Source organism: Amphiura filiformis, chromosome 5 (assembly GCF_039555335.1).
Source record: "Amphiura filiformis chromosome 5, Afil_fr2py, whole genome shotgun sequence".
Taxonomy (NCBI): Eukaryota; Metazoa; Echinodermata; class Ophiuroidea; order Amphilepidida; family Amphiuridae; genus Amphiura; species Amphiura filiformis.
In genome coordinates, this window is record NC_092632.1 from 48,562,011 (window position 1) to 48,579,725 (window position 17,715).

Consider the following 17,715-nt stretch of genomic DNA (forward strand, 5'->3'; position numbering starts at 1 on the left):
GAGCAGTAGATATTCATATGCTGTTTGAGGGGGGAGGGAAATAGAGTGAATACTGCTGACCTCATTTGTACAACTACAGGAGAAAGGTTATTTTTATCTACATGTAAAGTGCAATGTTCATATTTTTGGTATTGCACTATATTAAGCGCCATTGTAATGTTATGTTATCTGTATGTGTATGGCCATGCACTCGAGGGGGGTGTCACTCTCAAGTGACTGGCTATGTACCCATGTACACAAAAAGTGAAAAAAGGGTAGTTTTTTTGACATATGAAGTCGTTGACATCTTTCGCAAAAGGGTGTATTTTCTCTGCTAATCGCACTTTAGGGGTGCCAGAATGAGTTGAGCTCTTCGCTGTTTAGGGCTGAAAACGGAATTGGAAAACAGCACTTTGAAAATTGTTCCCATGTAGCGGATTTTATTTATTGCCAACGTTTATTTTTTGACTTACAATGTAATAAGAAATCAATATGTTTTTGCTGTTTTTATTTTCTTTGTTTGAAACATTTATACATATGTTTTAGATATATTAATAATAAATTTTTGTTTGTGTACATTTGTTTTATATACAATCATTAGGTCTGAAAACTGCATTAGTTGAGCGGTATGACTTCTCAGCAGGCACAAGCAGTAGAAGTACAAAACTTATACATGGAGGTGTACGTTACCTACAGAAAGCTATCATGGGTCTGGACAGGGAGCAAGTAAGTTCTGCTTTGTTCTGTTCATTCACTCAACTCTTTGAGGCGGTTTTAAGGGGAGCATAATGTAGTGGTATTTGCACTCAAATATTGAGACAAGTAAAGCTGATGACATACAAGAGGAATGGTATGTGTTCTTCAAAGGTGATCACAAGGCTTTAATATAAGAACTTTCTTCTAATATATTATTGGCCTTAACTCAAGAACCGCAAGACCTATGGAAATATAAATGCCATTATTGGCTTCCTGAACTCATTTCAATAATGTATTAATAATATTAAGAAGTACACTACAGTTTTGGTAGTTAAATTAATAAACTGGAAAATATGGCTCCTGCCATCCCACTCACATTATTGTGGCCATCACGACACAATGTAGACGGTGCCTTATCAAATTGAACCAGGAAGACCTATGGAAAAACAAAAATCCCTGGTTATAATTAATATATTCCACATCCTCATCTTGCACCTGTTCTTAACAGGCAAAAGCACACTAGCCCAAGCCAATTGGTGCATGGGTTGGGCCAAGTTGCCCAAGGGCATGCGCATGCAGAGTGTATTCATAGACAAGCCTACCTGTTATTACTCATCAATACTAACCTTGACTTGTCCATTTGCAGTCTTGCCAAAACTTTTCAGCGTCAAGGCGCGGCGCATTGACTCACCAGGCCGCGGTAAAGGATTCTCAAGTAGCCCAATTTTTTAAGCTTCTAAAAAAAAAAAAAAAAAAAAATATTTGGGCGGATTTACCCAAATTTAGAACGCAAAACACCCAATTGGGCGGAAAAGCATCCGGTACTTCCTGGGAAGTTACTGACCGATCAATAAATGGTCACAAAACCCATAGCAATTTCAATTTGGAGCTTCAAAGACTCAAAACCTTTATAACTCGGCTAAATTGAAAGGAAAATACATCAAATTAGTGCAGCGGCCTGAGACTGGCAAAAGTAGCCCAATTTTAGACAAATAGCGGCATGCTTTTTTGAGTAGCGGCAAGTGATCGCCAAGTAGCCCAATTGTGCGCCTAAGGCATCACTGTTGGCATCACTGTCCATTTGAGCACATCCACTGCATACCCTTAGCCAATACGCTGACGAAGTGACGTCATCATATTAACTACCATAGCAATAGATTAATACAATTTTTGAATAGCTCGCTCTGCACTATAGCAGGTTACACTCATCACCTGTCTTTAATCATATAATAGATTGAATACAATCAATACCGCTCTTTTCAAAGAAACTTATCTTACAGGTACAAGTGATTAGCATTTCTTTGACATCTATGGTTCAATGCATTGGTACCGCATGAACGCTGTAGTGCAGGGCGATATAGTCAAAATTGTATTATCTATTGCTATGGTAGTTAATCCGATTAACAACGTCACTTCGCCAGCGTATACTAGCTGTCAGAATAGCTGTCAAAGATCTAGCTCAAAGGACTGTCATCCTGATGATATTTTGTCTAATTTGACAATTTTTGCATTCTCTATGTTACACATCTAAAAAAATATGACAGCTAAAATTGCAGATGGGTCTTCTTGCTCTAACCTCTCAATAATTACTGTGAGGAAAAAAGAAACTTTTTTGATGTTTTTAAAATGTCTATTGCATTAAATAGTTGCACAATATGAACCATTTTGAATACAGTCAGGCAATCTTGTGCAAAAATAGTGTTGCACTTTATATAATAACTTATTTGATTTATTCATGTTTTTATCTTTACAGTACAGACTAGTAAAAGAAGCATTACATGAACGTGCCAACTTGTTAGAAATAGCGCCACATTTGTCATATCCATTACCTATAATGCTACCTGTCTACAAGTAAGTAACTTAGAGACCCATGCAGTGATATCTGTACAAGATATTTTGTTTAACTGCATCACCAAATGATCTACAATTATATGAAGGTCGATATGATCACAATATATCATGCCTAATTGCATACAAATGTAAATGTCCATTTGGTAAAAAAATCTGAACACATAGATTTACGAGTGATAAGGCTTGAAGTGATAAAGATGAAGGTATGTGGATGAGTTAGCTCATTCTTCAGCCTAAATATTGAACAAATTGGATATGTATTGCATGAACCAGTGAGTTTATTTTTACATGCCTAACAACATAAGCCTCACAATTCACCTCACAAAAGTCAATCGTGACCGATAATATCAACTTTGTCCATTTTGCTTTTGGATGAAAGTCCACAGTTCAATTCCGATAGCATGGGTGTCTCATCTCAAGTTGAGAGTAACGCCATGTTGGATGTCACAGTGTCAAAACACTTGTGTTAACCTAATCCCGCAGGGCGTATACATGTGCGGTTTTCCTGTACACTGGCGATGCCACTGTGACATCCAGGATGGTGTTACTCTCAACTTGAGATGAGACACACTATATTTGTGTTTACTCTAAAAGCTGTACATGTGATGTCACAATTTTGACACAGTGAAAATCAGATTTGTCACAAAATTGGATGAAGAATTGTGACCTTTTAAAAAAAATTGGTCCTATGGGGACCAATTTTTGCATGCATGAAAATCAATTTATAAAGTGACACTTTATTTATGACAGGTGGTGGCAATTGCCTTATTTCTGGGCTGGTATCAAGATGTATGATCTGGTGGCTGGTAGGCAGATGCTCAAGTGGAGTTATGTCATCTCAAAAAAGAAGGCCTTGGAATTATTTCCTATGCTGAAGAAGGACAAGCTGGTTGGTGCCATCGTCTATTTTGATGGTATGTTGATCTAACCAAATACGATAATTACTTCAGTCTACATGAGTATACATGCATGACTGGATAGTGTATAATCACCAAAACATGGTTGTTATCAGTTGAAACGTGACAAAACCAGACCGGTTGAATGGGTGGGGTCAGCAGAATATATAGATGATACAAGTTGGCAAGATATTTTATTGTTTGATGTATTACACATATCTTAGGCACCACATCTAATTTGGTCCTATAGCAATATCGGTACCTGGTAAAAAGGTACCGATGATTCTTTCTGAATTTGTATCAAGCATATTAATGAACATCTGCATAATTGTTACCATTTTTCATTTGAATAAAAAATGAAAGCACTGTGCAAAAGTTCAGGTATGATAGAAAGAGCCATCAGTACCTATTGGGGCACCGATAGCACTATAGGACCAAATAAGACGTTGTGCCTTACCTGAAATGTGTACACAGGCTAGTATGACACTGAGACAAATACAATATATTCAACTGTGAATCTCACAGATTTTGGTGAAGCAAACAGGTCAATGGCTGAGCACAATTTCTTTTGAATTCTTTTGAAGCTGATAATCCATTTTCCAGTATATGGGGTTATGATTGGGTTTAAGTATTTTGAGCTGGATCTTATGAAAGATCTTAGAAGGAAAATATAGTGATTAACAACTGCATAGTTTTGATGTGACTGTCACAATAGCATGCTAGAAACTTTTTCACAATGTAATAACCCTTATGTTTGTATTTTCTCGCATACAGGACAACACAATGATGCAAGGATGAACATTGCCATTGCCCTAACAGCAGGTCGTATGGGTGCCACAGTTGCAAACCACACAGATGTAGTTAGCTTAATAAAACATAAGGATGAGAATGGTAAAGAGATCATCAAGGGAGCCAACTTAAGAGACATGATAACAGGTACGGCATGTTTTAAGTTTAAATGAATTGGTCTGATCCAATCAGACTAAAATTGGCAATGAAACTGAGATAAAGGCAACTATAAGAAGCAAAAACAATACAACTGTAAGAAAGTGAAGTTCATTAGGATTGTACAAGAAATATTGGGTAAATGATGTTAATAAACATACCTCAATCACAGTTTCATACTTCAACATAGTACTTTCTCGATTTGAAAGACCAGTTCTGCCACTCCTCCTCATCAAACCTGATGTTGGTGGCACTGTTATTCATCTTGGATTAGTGTGTTAGCCCCCCTTTTCCTGATCTATATGGCTTCTTTTGCATGTTTTGTTCTCTATATATGATTTTCAGATCCTCCCAGCCTGTGACACGATTGTCCTCCACTACGTGGCACATGATGGCAAGACTTGTTGAGAGGTCAACAAATCTCCTCTCAACAAATCTGCCATCACTGACCATTTTTGTCAAATTTGAAAGTCACCTTGTCCTCTCTGAAAAATTTCTGGTTATGCCACTGACACATGTGTCATACAGACCATAGACATATCACCTAGACCTATGACTGCCCATCCCTAACCATGGCAGTAGGTGAAGCCTCGTATCCAAGGTGATTTTGGTCGGGTGGTCGGACGCTGAGAAATAAGCGTTCACTGGAGAGAAAAACGCGTTTGTTTGCGTGATTGTTGCGCCATTATCGCTCGCGTCAAATGCAACATGTTCCATACACGCGAACAAATCTGCTTGCTTAGCGTCCGGTATGCGCGTCTTTGTCAAAGTCGTTGCTAAGCAGTGTCGGCTTCACTAGGCGAACCAAAGTTCTAGGTCTAGGTACTTGTTTGTCTGGGATACAGACCACATTTCTTCAGATATTACAGATAATTCCTCTTACAAAATCTAAAAGTATCCTTCATTGCTTCATTTTCAGGAGAGGAGTACAGTGTTTCAGCCAAGTGTGTCATCAATGCCACTGGTCCGTACTCTGATAGCATTCGTAAAATGGGAAATGAAGAAGTTGAAAATATTTGTCAACCAGCTTCAGGAGTTCATATTGTGCTCCCTGGTTATTACAGGTTAGTATTATTTATGATGATATGGATTCTTTCTTTATGGTTATAAATGGTATATTCTGTAGAGTTTTGAAAACAGACACTCAAGTTTTGTCTTCAGATCACACCATTTGAAACACCTTTGCGCATACAACTGTACTCACAAAAGCATGGAGCATGATGAAGATAAATATATACGCCTCGTATGAAGTAGGCTAATTGTTATATAAATTGTTATATTATATGTTGTAAATGCTACATTGGTGTTGAGACTGCCATCAAAATGAAATCATTTCTTTCTGTGGTATGACATGTCTGTTCTAGCCAATGCAACTTAAATGACATCTGACTTGGTGTGTTTGAATGTGTCACATGTACAAATGTATGATGATTGCCGCTTCATCATGCAGCTTGTATTTTTCTTCAAGTGGCACAGCATGCCGCTGAATGGCAGCGGCATGACTATGAAAGCCAATGTTACCGCTCAGCACCGCTCATACGTCAGAGTGGTGCAGCTCCAGAGGTGACTTGAATTCAACCCCTAGCGATCTGCCGCTTTCGGTGAGTGATTGATGTATCGGCTTGCCGCTGGTCACCGCTAGCATTTTTGGTGCAACTGGGCAGCAGTGAAGCAAAATCGTCATTAGAGCAGCAAAGTGGCAAGCGGCAGGTATGAAATATGAAACAAGCATTACCTGAATTCTTCCAACCCTAATAATACTTTGCATTTTCTTACAGCCCAGATGCTATGGGACTGCTAGACCCTTCTACTAGTGATGGTCGTGTCATTTTTTTCCTTCCGTGGCAAAAGTTTACCCTTGCTGGGACCACTGACAATCCATGTGAGATCAGACATGACCCACCACCAACAGAAGATGATATCAAATTTATTCTGAATGAAGTCAAGAACTACCTGAGCCCTGATGTACAGGGTGAGTAAAAAAAAGAAACTGATAAAAACACAAAACAACACAAAAATACTTTTTCATATTTCCATCCTTCATTTTACACCACATATTGCTGAACAATGTTAGGAATTTGTCTTTATTTTATCACCATCATATAATATTGTTCCAATCCAATGCATTTGTTTTATGTGTATCATTTCTAGTTCGTAGAGGAGATGTGGTGTCAGCCTGGTGTGGTATCAGACCTCTTGTAACCGACCCTAATGCCAAAAACACACAGTCTATTGCCAGGAATCATGTCATTGAAGTCAGTGACAATAATTTGGTCACCATTGCTGGTAAGTATGAAAATAAAGTAGTGTAAGCCTTGTGTTGCATCAGACAAATACCAAAGATACCCAGTCATTTGTCAATAGATCTTTTCAGTAAATCCTAAAAGCTGTTGCCATTTAGCCCTTCATATGTCACATTGAAGCACCACTTTTGGAAAGCGATGGGCAATTGCCGAATTTTGTGATGCATCGCTTGTCGCTTTTGCATTTATACTAATCACAGCGATCACGATTGCAGACGACAATTAAAATATTCAAAAGGCCACAAAAATATTTTTAGAATATCCATCGCTGTCAATAATTATTGCTTTGAATTAATTCATCTCCAAAAGTTAATGATCGAGAGTTCGAGACAGGTAAATTAATTAGCAAAATAGTAGATCCAGTTGATAGGAAATAATTGGTTAATGCATTCATGTGTAAAGCAACATCGCTTGGGAGTTGAGATTTCTTCAACTCACAAAAGCAACATCACTTTTGCCTCAGCGATTTGTATCGATTGATCGGCTTGACACTCTGAAAACGGAAGTAAACACTGATCATGCGTAAGAATTGCTTTTCTGAAAAGTGAACAAGTATAAATTCAGCTTGATGTGTAAATCATTAACCATCATTTCCTTGCACAATGAACTGCACCGTAATGATGTAATCATTGGTGTGACGTATTCCGGGTTAAATTGTAAAGGATTACAGGATTTACCAAATAGGTCTATTGTCAGGTACCACATAATAAGCTGGTTACTGGTAATTCATAATAATCCTGTACTACTCAGCAAATTCCTTCAGTGGTGCCAGTCTGCTCAGATTATCACATAAAAAGAACTAGGTCACACAATACTACGCAGCTTGACCAGCGATTAGCGAATGAGGTGCCGATGCGATGATGATGTGATTCAATTGGCCAATCAGAACCCCACTTCCGTATACGCCATAAACTGTGCCAAATTCGCAGACCGTTGATGAAGAATTGTGCTGAAAACTATATAGTAGTGCATAGTGTCAGCCTCTGTGAATGGAGACCTGTCCTTACAATTCCAAATTGCAGGACCCAGTCTATTACAAGGAAGGTTGAAAATAATAGGGTTAAGTTCAATATTTTTGTAATATTAAAATGTGAAGTTTTTAATTTGTTTCAGTGAGTACTTTTGAGGCAAATTTTGATTTAAAATTGGATTGATTGAGCCCATATCTATTGGTTGAGCTACATGTATAAGTTTTAAAATATTGGATGAAACAAGTTGAGCCCAATATTGAATAACTCCTAGCGAGACCAATAAATATTGGGCGTAAAGCATCCAAATTTATGATCATTATGTTTTGGATCCAATATATTCACACATTTGGATTCATAAACAAATAAATAATGAATAAATAAACAGAACAAATTTTCTACTTCTGTTTGTGTGTAAACCTGAAGATTTGTGATGAAAAGCAAATGATTCATATTTAGGTGTGTTTTAAATCATCTTTCCAATTACTTAGTCTAAAATCTTGTTCTAAGAAAATGTAAAAAGTAAAAAAGTTGCTTCCAAAGCTTTTGAAAGTTTACTTTAACATTTTTCATTTGATACTTTTAGGAGGGAAGTGGACAACTTACCGCAGTATGGCCAAAGATGCAGTAGATGCCGCTGTAGAAACCTGTGACCTTAAACCAAAGAATGATTCATTAACTGATGGTATGTTACTAGAAGGATCTCATGGATGGACTTCTACTGCATTTATCAGACTGGTACAAGATTTTGGCTTAGAAACTGATGTAAGTACTGTGTAGGAACAAAGAAACTTGTGTTTGCGAATCATACTTGATAATTTGCACAAATTTAGGATTGCTGTGATTTAAGTATCTATACCATTTTTCACCCTGATGTGGCAGTGATGTCATTGTGCAATTCATTTGACGCAGCTTCAAAGTGCTGGCGTACACACGCACCCACTTAAAGACACCACATAGATGTACAAGAGAAACAGATGCCTCAGGGCATAGACATCTTTGTTTCATGCTTTTTGCATGACAACAAACAGCCAAGCAGGTTTGTTGTGTTTTTTTGGGGGGGGGGGTTCAGTTGCTTCAAAAATTAATTGAATATTCGATATAATAGTCAAACCATGGTCAAACTTGGTGCTTCTCAAGTACATATTTTTGCTCTATAAACTGTCACCAGCCAGTGCCAATGGATTTGGGCTGTTGATGGGGTTTTTTTTAGAATGTTTGCATGAATCAATTCCTAGATATGCATCAGATTTGTAGGCTTGCAAGGCCTAATAAGATGTGAAATAAGGATATTTTAATTTTGCATCACATCATCCATACTGTTAACCAATTAAGATGTGTGAACTAATTGTTTTAAGATCTTTAAAATTATAATAATAAAATACACAAATTCTGATGAAAAAATTTCAGAAATTTCAAAATTTATGTACAAATTTATTCTTTTTTACAGTAAAGACAAACCAATTTTGGTGCACTTGGTAAAGGACTACCAAACAACATTTTTCATAATAGTTTTAATTCAATATATCAACACTGTTTCATCTCTAGGTTGCGATGCATTTATCCGACACATATGGGAACAAGGCTGTAGAAGTAGCGCAGATGGCCAACTTGACAGGGAAGCGATGGCCAGTGGTAGGCACTAGACTGGTAGAAGACTTCCCATACATAGAAGCAGAGGTAAATGTATATTTCTTATCTTACTCAGGAGGCAAGTAAATAAGTGATGATACTTCTGTTGATAAAGATGCATGTTGTGTTGGGGAACATGGGAGTCACTTCAATACTGATATTGTCAAGTTATGTGTATACCTCAAGTCTCTATTACATTAGTATATAATGAATTTAACTAATTGTTGTTGCTTTGATTATTTCTTGAAAATCAACAGCATTACATGACTCATAATAAAAACATTTATACAGAAAGGAAGCAGTGATGTATGAAAGTTGATGCTAAGTTTCCCATCACATATTTTAGTCAAGTGATAAGGTGACTCTTTCATTATTCATTATTTGACTGTATTTCATTATTACCTCTTTTAGGGAAGGGGGGGGGGGCTAAAATCTTTAAAATATGCCTAAAATGTGGCAATTTTTAATTTTTGTAAACAAATTATGGAATTAATGATCCTTACTAACCAGTATGTCCAGGATTAAAACTTGCCACATGGATTTGCAAGTTTTCATACTGTACCCCTTCATTCTTGTTGTTCCTAAGCTGCTGTGAACCACTGATTGGCCCATGTGGTTGTCTTTTATAGTGCCTTTGTGTCTATATAAACCTTGTACAATTGTGATATGTGATTTCTTGTTATGTTATAGGTACGCTTTGCAATCAGAAACATTCTGGTGGTCATAGGCTTAAATGAGAAGGTGAATAAGGCTCAAAGCATTTATTGCTGCTGTTCTAAATTCTAAATTTCAAATTAACTTTTTTCTTACTTTATGTGATGTTCTGTTTCTTGTTGTACTATAGGTTAGCTATGCAATCAAGGAGTATGCATGTACAGCCATTGATGTAATGGCAAGAAGAACAAGGCTAGCATTCCTCAACACACAAGCTGCTGAAGAAGCCCTTCCTAGGATTGTTGAAATTATGGCTAAAGAACTGGGATGGAATAAAGCACAGCAGCAGGTTGGTTTTCATTCCTCAAAATATTATTGTGTTTATCAGCATTTTTATATCAGTATGTTGTACATTGATTTTGCATAATTCATTTTACAAATTAAGCGTACTGCTAACCGTCCTGCGCATTATTTTCTACAACCCCCTATGCACACGCTTGGTGTCGCGACGTTTACGCAATAGTTAACACATAAAAGGAACCTTGCAATTCAACAGATTATAGGAAATAAAGAGGATTTTTTTCTTTTAAACAAGTAAGTAAGTACGAACAAGTTAAAAACTAAGACAATATGTGTTAAATATAGCCAAAAATTGATCTTTTGGTATATCAAAATCCTGTTCTATGGGTGGGCAGACAGACTAACCAAGTTTTGTTTTGTTTTTCTGGAAGAGGCTAAATGACCCTATACTTTGATCAGCTCGTAATCGGCGGGCCTTATAACATCGCGGATTAATATCAAAATATTTCATTTTGAGAATTGTCTTGTGACATCACAAATTATTTATGTAAGTCCATACTTTGTCTACTTTCCTTAACACACAAAATACAGACCAGACAGGTCAACTAATAGCAGTCTTAATGTGGATCTACTTTTCGGCGTAGTGATAAAAGCCTAACATTTCCAGCCTATTACAAGCTGATCAAACTATAATAAAATCACATTTTTTTCCAAAAAAATTTAGTCAAAATCAATCCACTTCGCGTTCGGCCAAAAATGGCTCTTTTTACTTTTTTTACTCTATACGGAAAAAAAAAAAATCCTCAAAATGCAAATTCTGGGTTGGTCGGGTCCGTACAACTGTTTCTTTTTATGTCATGTATAAATGCCAATCATTTTCTCCCATTGATGTTGTTCAGCATGAGTATGAGAGAGCCATGGCTTACCTGAATGTTGAGATGGGCAACCAGTGCAAGGCATCCTTAATGCAATTACCTGATAACTTTACAGAAGGAGAGAGAAAGAAATATACAACTAGATTCCATACATTAGACAAAGATAAGAAAGGATATATTACACCAATTGACTTGAGAAAATACTTGGAGGTAAGTATGCTTTCTTTCCTGCTCTGTATTGAATGTAATACTTAAATATTTAAATGAGAAAAGGATAGGTGTGGATCTCATACTGAATGTGGATAGAAAATAACAGGGGTCTTCTTTCTCAGCTGACTTGTCAAGTCAGTTGGTACTGTATAAAGCATTTGTGTGGGTGTGGAGGGGCACATGTGGGTACAGGTATGCAAGGCCAGATTTACCACAGGGCCAGGGCACATGGCCCAAGATACATGTAGCCCCAAACGTGAGAGGATAAAACAAATAAAATTGAAAAGAAACCAAATTTTAAAAAGTAATTTGAAAGAGAGAAAAAGGAAAAATTTAGTGAAGCACTGGTTTGGTGAAAATAGTTGTAACACATGGATCCAGACCATTGTTCAGTTATTGTCTGTTTTACTATCAGAGCCCAGCCGTCACAATAGATATGTGACCTCTCCCACTCACTGTGTGTTACAGGTATGGGAGCATTGCTACATGTAGTTACAATTGGAGTGGCAAAAGTATTTGCTCAAATACACTGGAACTTTTACACAACTTAGGAAATATATTTTATTTTCATGGTTTCAAGTGTGAACTGTGAAATGTCTATTTATTAAAATTTCAAAATAAATTATTGGTTCTTTCTTTGCATGTTCTTCCCTTCTTTTCTTTTTTCATTGGTAAGTTTAATGTGTAGTTGTAAGTTGTAACTTGTGAGTGAGAGTGTAGGGGGGCACTTGCTTCAGGCTACTTGGCCTTTTGAGCATCTCATTCAAATTTTTTGTGTTATAATATTTTGTATGTTTGATTGATGATGTATGTATTTATGGGTGTATGTATGTATGGCAGGGCTCAGCCTTCACGCATTGATTGTGACAGTCACGCATTGGGGCACTTTCTCACGCTCTCACACCAAGGTAGTAAAATATCACACCAAGGTTGTAAAATCGCACAAAATCTCATGCATCGTCAAAATAAATAGTCCCTACCCCGCACTTCTTAGGTTCTCGAGTGTGTCCTGGCCCCTGTGTTGGACATCCTATTGGAGATTACACAGTAGCTAACAGATGCAGAAATGATCATGGGTCAAAATGAAATATTGTAGTCGGCAAACAATAATTCACGACGGTATGTGACTGTTCAATAGTGTCTCACGCCAAGCAATTCCAAAAAGTTGGCAGCCCTATGTATAAGTGTATGAATGTTTGTATGTGGGGGTGTGAGCAGGGGTGGGTATGTGGCTGTATGTATGTATGTCAAAAGAAAATGTTACCATAACTTACAAACTCATTATCTTCGCTTAGGAATGGCCGATTTCATTGGGGAAATGGCGTTATGGAGCAAAATATCTCTATATTTAAGATATGTAAAAACCTCAAAATTTATAACCTGCCCAAAAGTGTCTGATTTTGACATGACACGTCACATATGTTGCTTTAAATTTATGAGACAATGTTGGAACTATCGCTCTTAAATTGTCTGTGTAAATCAATTGCCAAATTCGGCCCAAAAAATTGTCTGATAAGTGCTATATTCATAAGGATGTGGTCATAGGCCTAACTTGATTTGAATGGTTACATTTTCAGCATCATGGTGAACATATGTCTGAAGATCAACTGCGTGAGATGTTGAATGAAGTTGACTGCAACAAGAATGGACGTCTAGAACTAGATGAATTCCTTCAGGTATGTATTACAACATCTTTTATTGCCAAGTAGTTCTTTAGGTAGGTGTCAATGTAATAAAAATATTTGGACTATTTAACTACAGAATCCACAGACTTAACAGAATTTGTCCACCTAATGAATGTTGACTTTATTCCTATGTAACATTTGCCTTACGCATTGACTTTGTACAGACTTGGCAACACCAAAGCAAAAGAACAAATCATCCAACTCATTTGTTCCATTTTACTTATTGCTAAGCAGTGAAGTGTATTTGGGTGATGTATTGTGACCTAGTAGCCAAGACCACTGTTCATTTATTACACTAAAAACATGTGTTTGGTAATTGGTGTATGGGAAATTTGTTGTCAAGATTGTTTGGAGTTAAAATTAGTGGGAGCAGTATAAATCGGACTGTACATTATTGGAATCTGTTGCCTCATTTTGTTTGTAAAAGCTCAAGAATAAAACTGATATAAATAATACAATTAAATTGGTACAAAAATAATACTTCAATGTTCCCATTCAAAGCCAAAATAAACATCTTGATGTAACAATGCATTACTTTCTCATTTTGAAAGCAATGTGTTGTCGCAAAATATAATGGCCCCATTGCTAATGATACCGCAAATAATTTTCAGGATGTTGGTCTCAGGTCAGCCTTCAGGTCCGACAGATTTATTTACATTGTCTCAAAAGTATTGTCTCACCATAGCTCAATATTCATCTTATTCTTTATCAAATCTCTAACCCCATGGTTTTTAGTACATTTTTTTGAAGAGGTCATTTGTAGGTCAATAACTGCTTTTCTATATTATGTATTTGCATATCAAGTCTTTTTTTATTTTCAAAGTTCGAAGAAATTCCTAAAAATGTTTAACCATTTGTTGTAATGTGGTAGGTATTTTTATACATCAATGATTATTTTTCTCTCTCATTTCAGCTCATGTGTGCTGTGAAAAGTGGTGCATGGGCCAATATTCGACTAGAAACCGTGCTTAGTATAGGAGAACGCAAAGCTATCCCAACAGACAGGAGTGGGGGCGGTGTCTAAGCGTCATCACTCACTTCCATATTAGGTCTACCTCCTGTTATTCATGTGACTTTAACATGATGTGGTGGGATCAAGCAATGGGCTTGTAAAGTACCTGCATACTTTATGTAGTATATCAGAGAGTTTATACGTTGCATAATTATAGATAATTTATACAGTAATATAATACTCATCATTTTACTGTTTATTTCCTTGTTCTGTATACTTAGCAACTACTTGGCCACATTGTTTGTATTGCTTAGTAAGTATGTTTTTAACAACTTTTGTTTTATACATGATATACAAAAACATATAGTTTATTATAAGATTAAACAAAAACTTTAATTATTGATATTAGATTTGATATGAGACAAACTTACTTAGCGGAGAGGGGGCTTGAGCCACCCCAATGCAATGCCAGTGTACTTAGCCCCTTAAATGTTGCATTTTCCCCTTTCCAGGCCAACAGAGGCCTCCCATGAAGCGGCATTTAATCTTGACCTTCAATGCCATGGAAGGTCCACAGATGCAGGTCATTGGTGGCAACATTAGGTGGCCTCCCAATACCATGTAGAGATGCTATTGGCCAGATAACTTTCTTACAAATACTCATTCCACTATCATGTCGATGATGGTTTAGTAGTCCTCAGGGAAATATTTGCATGTTCAATTATAGTTAAGGTTTTTGTTGTAATTGTAGTATATGCTGTCAAAATATGCATGCACAAAAAATACCAGAACTACATGTAAAATGAAGTATCTTTTACTTGATACAGGATCTCATTATTTGGCCTTGTGTCCATGTGCAGTTTGGCCATTATTACATATCAAGGGCTTAAAACCAGACCTGTCTACATGTAGCTGTACATTACCATGCAGAGTATGGCTTATCAACCTCCCTGGTGCACAATTAATACACCACTGAACTCATCGTGTACAATATATCACACTGGACATAACCCATTTTGGCTTAGAAAATAGGTATTAACAATTGTCTTTCCTTGGACACCCTCTATTTTTAATATTAGACATACACACTACTGGCAGAAAAAAGTATATGCATTGGTTTACCTAGTCATAGTGAACATTATTAAGCAGGTCTGGTTTTAAGCCCTTGATTGGTGCATACCTACCTAACATATGTTACCTACATGCTTACCTTCCTTCCTTTTCTTCTGTCCTGTCGGTCTTACCTTCATGTAAGCATTACACATTTCTTTTTTATCCCTAACCCTTATCCTAAACTCTCAACTTCTAACCTTAAGGGTAGACGAGGTATTGTTGGTCGAAGCAACCTAAAAATCGATTTTCATTATCTATATCAATATATTATTGAAAATTAACGCCTTGATGTTTTGCAAAAGTTCATTCTACAAATCATATACTTTGCAAACTTGCTTAATTTATTGTTGTTAATGAGTTAGGTACGTTTTACAAAAGTGTTGTTGTTTCAGCCCTCTTTACAACGTAACTCAAGAACCGCAGCACCTATAAAAGTGTATCTGTGATATTTTAATTCTTCTCTACACGCCGCTATGAATTGAGCAATGCAGTTTTTGCCAAAGCTCACTACCATTCGTAAGATGCTGTGAACTACCAAATCACAACAGTTTAAAATAATTAATAACCTTAAAACCATACCTTAGAATTCATGATAATGCTTGCATGAAGGTTAAGTTTTTCAGCTTATAATAGGCGAAAATTGTTCTTTTTTTCTGCGAGCATCATTAAAGTCCCAACTCACGCTCGAGTAAATTCACATAAGTAAGCGCCACTTACGCATTACGCAACGCACAACTAACGTAAGTGCTGCGCCCAACTGTGTGCACACCATTCTATAACAATCTTTAGAACCACCCTACTGCATGTTCTGGGATGAGTTTTATCAAAATAAGCCATCACATTTCAATGGACAAGCAATTTTGTAATAGTACAAAATATTAATAATCCTGTATGAAGTTAGAAGAATTTTCAGAAATGTTTAAATATAGCATGTTCTTAGTTACCTTATGTTTATAGAAATACCTGAAGACACATTTAACATGTAATTTTAGCAACAGTAGCTATAGCGTTTTTATACTGTATGTTTTATTGTAAACAACATCAATGGAAATATTCAAACTTGCAATTTGTTTGTGTAAGTTCATAAGAAATATGAACTTGTAATTTCTGCTGGAATCCTAATTCATAAACAATTGCGTCTTGATTTCAAGTGATGATATGATCTTGATGATACTAAAACATACAGTACATGATGAATCAGTATGTTTTTATGAATTTCCAGTCAAATTTTGAACTGATTATCTCTCTCAGAATTAAGAATTCTCAGCAACAAACCTGTTGATTTTGTTTACATCAGTTGAAATCCATATACGTGTAGAAGACATGATTATAATCTCCCACACGTGGGGTGTAGATTTCAAATGGAGTCTCCCATTCAGGCAACCCCATTTGAAATTCACACTCCCTGTGAGAGATTAAGGTCATGGCTTCCATATGGATTTCAACTGGGATAGCCCAATGGTGCCTTTCAACCAGATTCGCCATACATGTAGTAGTGATGTAATGATCGGATTAACTACCACAGCAATAGGTTCAAATAATTTTTGAATATATCATGCTGCAATGGTACATTCACACGGTACCTCTGCATTGAACCATAGGTGCCAAAGAGTAGGGATAAAGACCTGGATTGTAATTCAATAGAATATTCATATCATGCTGATCACTCGCACCTGTAAGATAAGTATCTTTAAAAAGAGCAGTATTGTATTCAATCTATGATTGCAGATGATGAGTATAACCTGCTTGTAGTGAAGCGTGATATATTCAGAAATTGTTTGAACCTATTGCTATGGTAGTTAATCCGATTATCACATCACTTCTACGGCGAATGGTGTGCAAATGCCGTCAGTGAGCTGCCTGTGAGGAGTGTTCATTATGGTTGTTACAACCAATGTTTGTTATTTAAGCTGTGTATAAATATTGTAAGCGTATGTACACATTGTCTGTGGAAGATTTTTTAAATTGGTATATGTGAAAAGAGTATTATGGATTTATAAAAAGTATTGTGGAGTTGTGTCATGTCAATTTTGAATAGCAAAGGAAGACAGAAAATCAAAAGTGTGAAAAAAATGTTTAAAAAATATGTGTTTTTAAAATTTCATATACATGTACAGAGAATATAAATGTTAACATTATTTAATTTACATGTGTAGTAAGCAGTGTTACTACTGACTGGAATGAAAACAGAGTGTCCAATCTGTCCAAAGGGTAAATTGGTGCTAAAAATTAATAGCAGGATGGGAATTGAAATCTAGTGAATAAAAACAGGATCTGGCATTTACAACTTTGGATATTAATATTTTCTATTGGACTAATTGATAGAATCAATCAACATTGATGTGGGAATATTAGCATAATTATATCCCAACAAACAAAGTGATGCACCATTTAACTTAAGGTTTGTAAAATTGCAATTGCAGGGATGTAAGTTTTCAAGCTTTTGCCTGAATTCAGGCTTATTTGTTGTCCAGATTTATGCAATTTCTTTTATTTTCAGCCCGTTTTAGGGTCATGGTCATTTTCATGCTGTTTTTCAAGATTATTCGGGCTTTTTGTCAGAAGTGGACTTCATCCCTGCAATTGTTATGAGCGTAAAGCAGTATTCAGACTTTTTATTGTACGTAAAATATTGTATGCAACCATTCTATTTCCA

The 17,715-nt window shown here is 36.3% G+C and overlaps 1 protein-coding gene across 2 annotated transcripts in view; it reads left to right on the forward strand.

Annotated features, from left to right (window-relative positions):
• Positions 1-15,262, forward strand: part of LOC140153286 (glycerol-3-phosphate dehydrogenase, mitochondrial-like) — a 30,932-nt gene extending 15,670 nt beyond the window's left edge. For both annotated transcript variants that reach the window (XM_072175991.1, XM_072175992.1), the window contains exons 4-16: positions 581-705; positions 2,429-2,526; positions 3,277-3,440; positions 4,197-4,358; positions 5,287-5,431; positions 6,146-6,339; positions 6,519-6,653; positions 8,225-8,403; positions 9,187-9,318; positions 10,115-10,273; positions 11,124-11,309; positions 12,887-12,985; positions 13,908-15,262. In XM_072175991.1, coding sequence (XP_072032092.1) covers positions 581-705; positions 2,429-2,526; positions 3,277-3,440; positions 4,197-4,358; positions 5,287-5,431; positions 6,146-6,339; positions 6,519-6,653; positions 8,225-8,403; positions 9,187-9,318; positions 10,115-10,273; positions 11,124-11,309; positions 12,887-12,985; positions 13,908-14,018 — 1,889 coding nt within the window. In that variant the 3' untranslated portion in view covers positions 14,019-15,262. The remainder of the gene's footprint in view (positions 1-580; positions 706-2,428; positions 2,527-3,276; positions 3,441-4,196; positions 4,359-5,286; positions 5,432-6,145; positions 6,340-6,518; positions 6,654-8,224; positions 8,404-9,186; positions 9,319-10,114; positions 10,274-11,123; positions 11,310-12,886; positions 12,986-13,907) is intronic.
• The last annotated feature ends 2,453 nt before the right edge of the window (positions 15,263-17,715 follow it).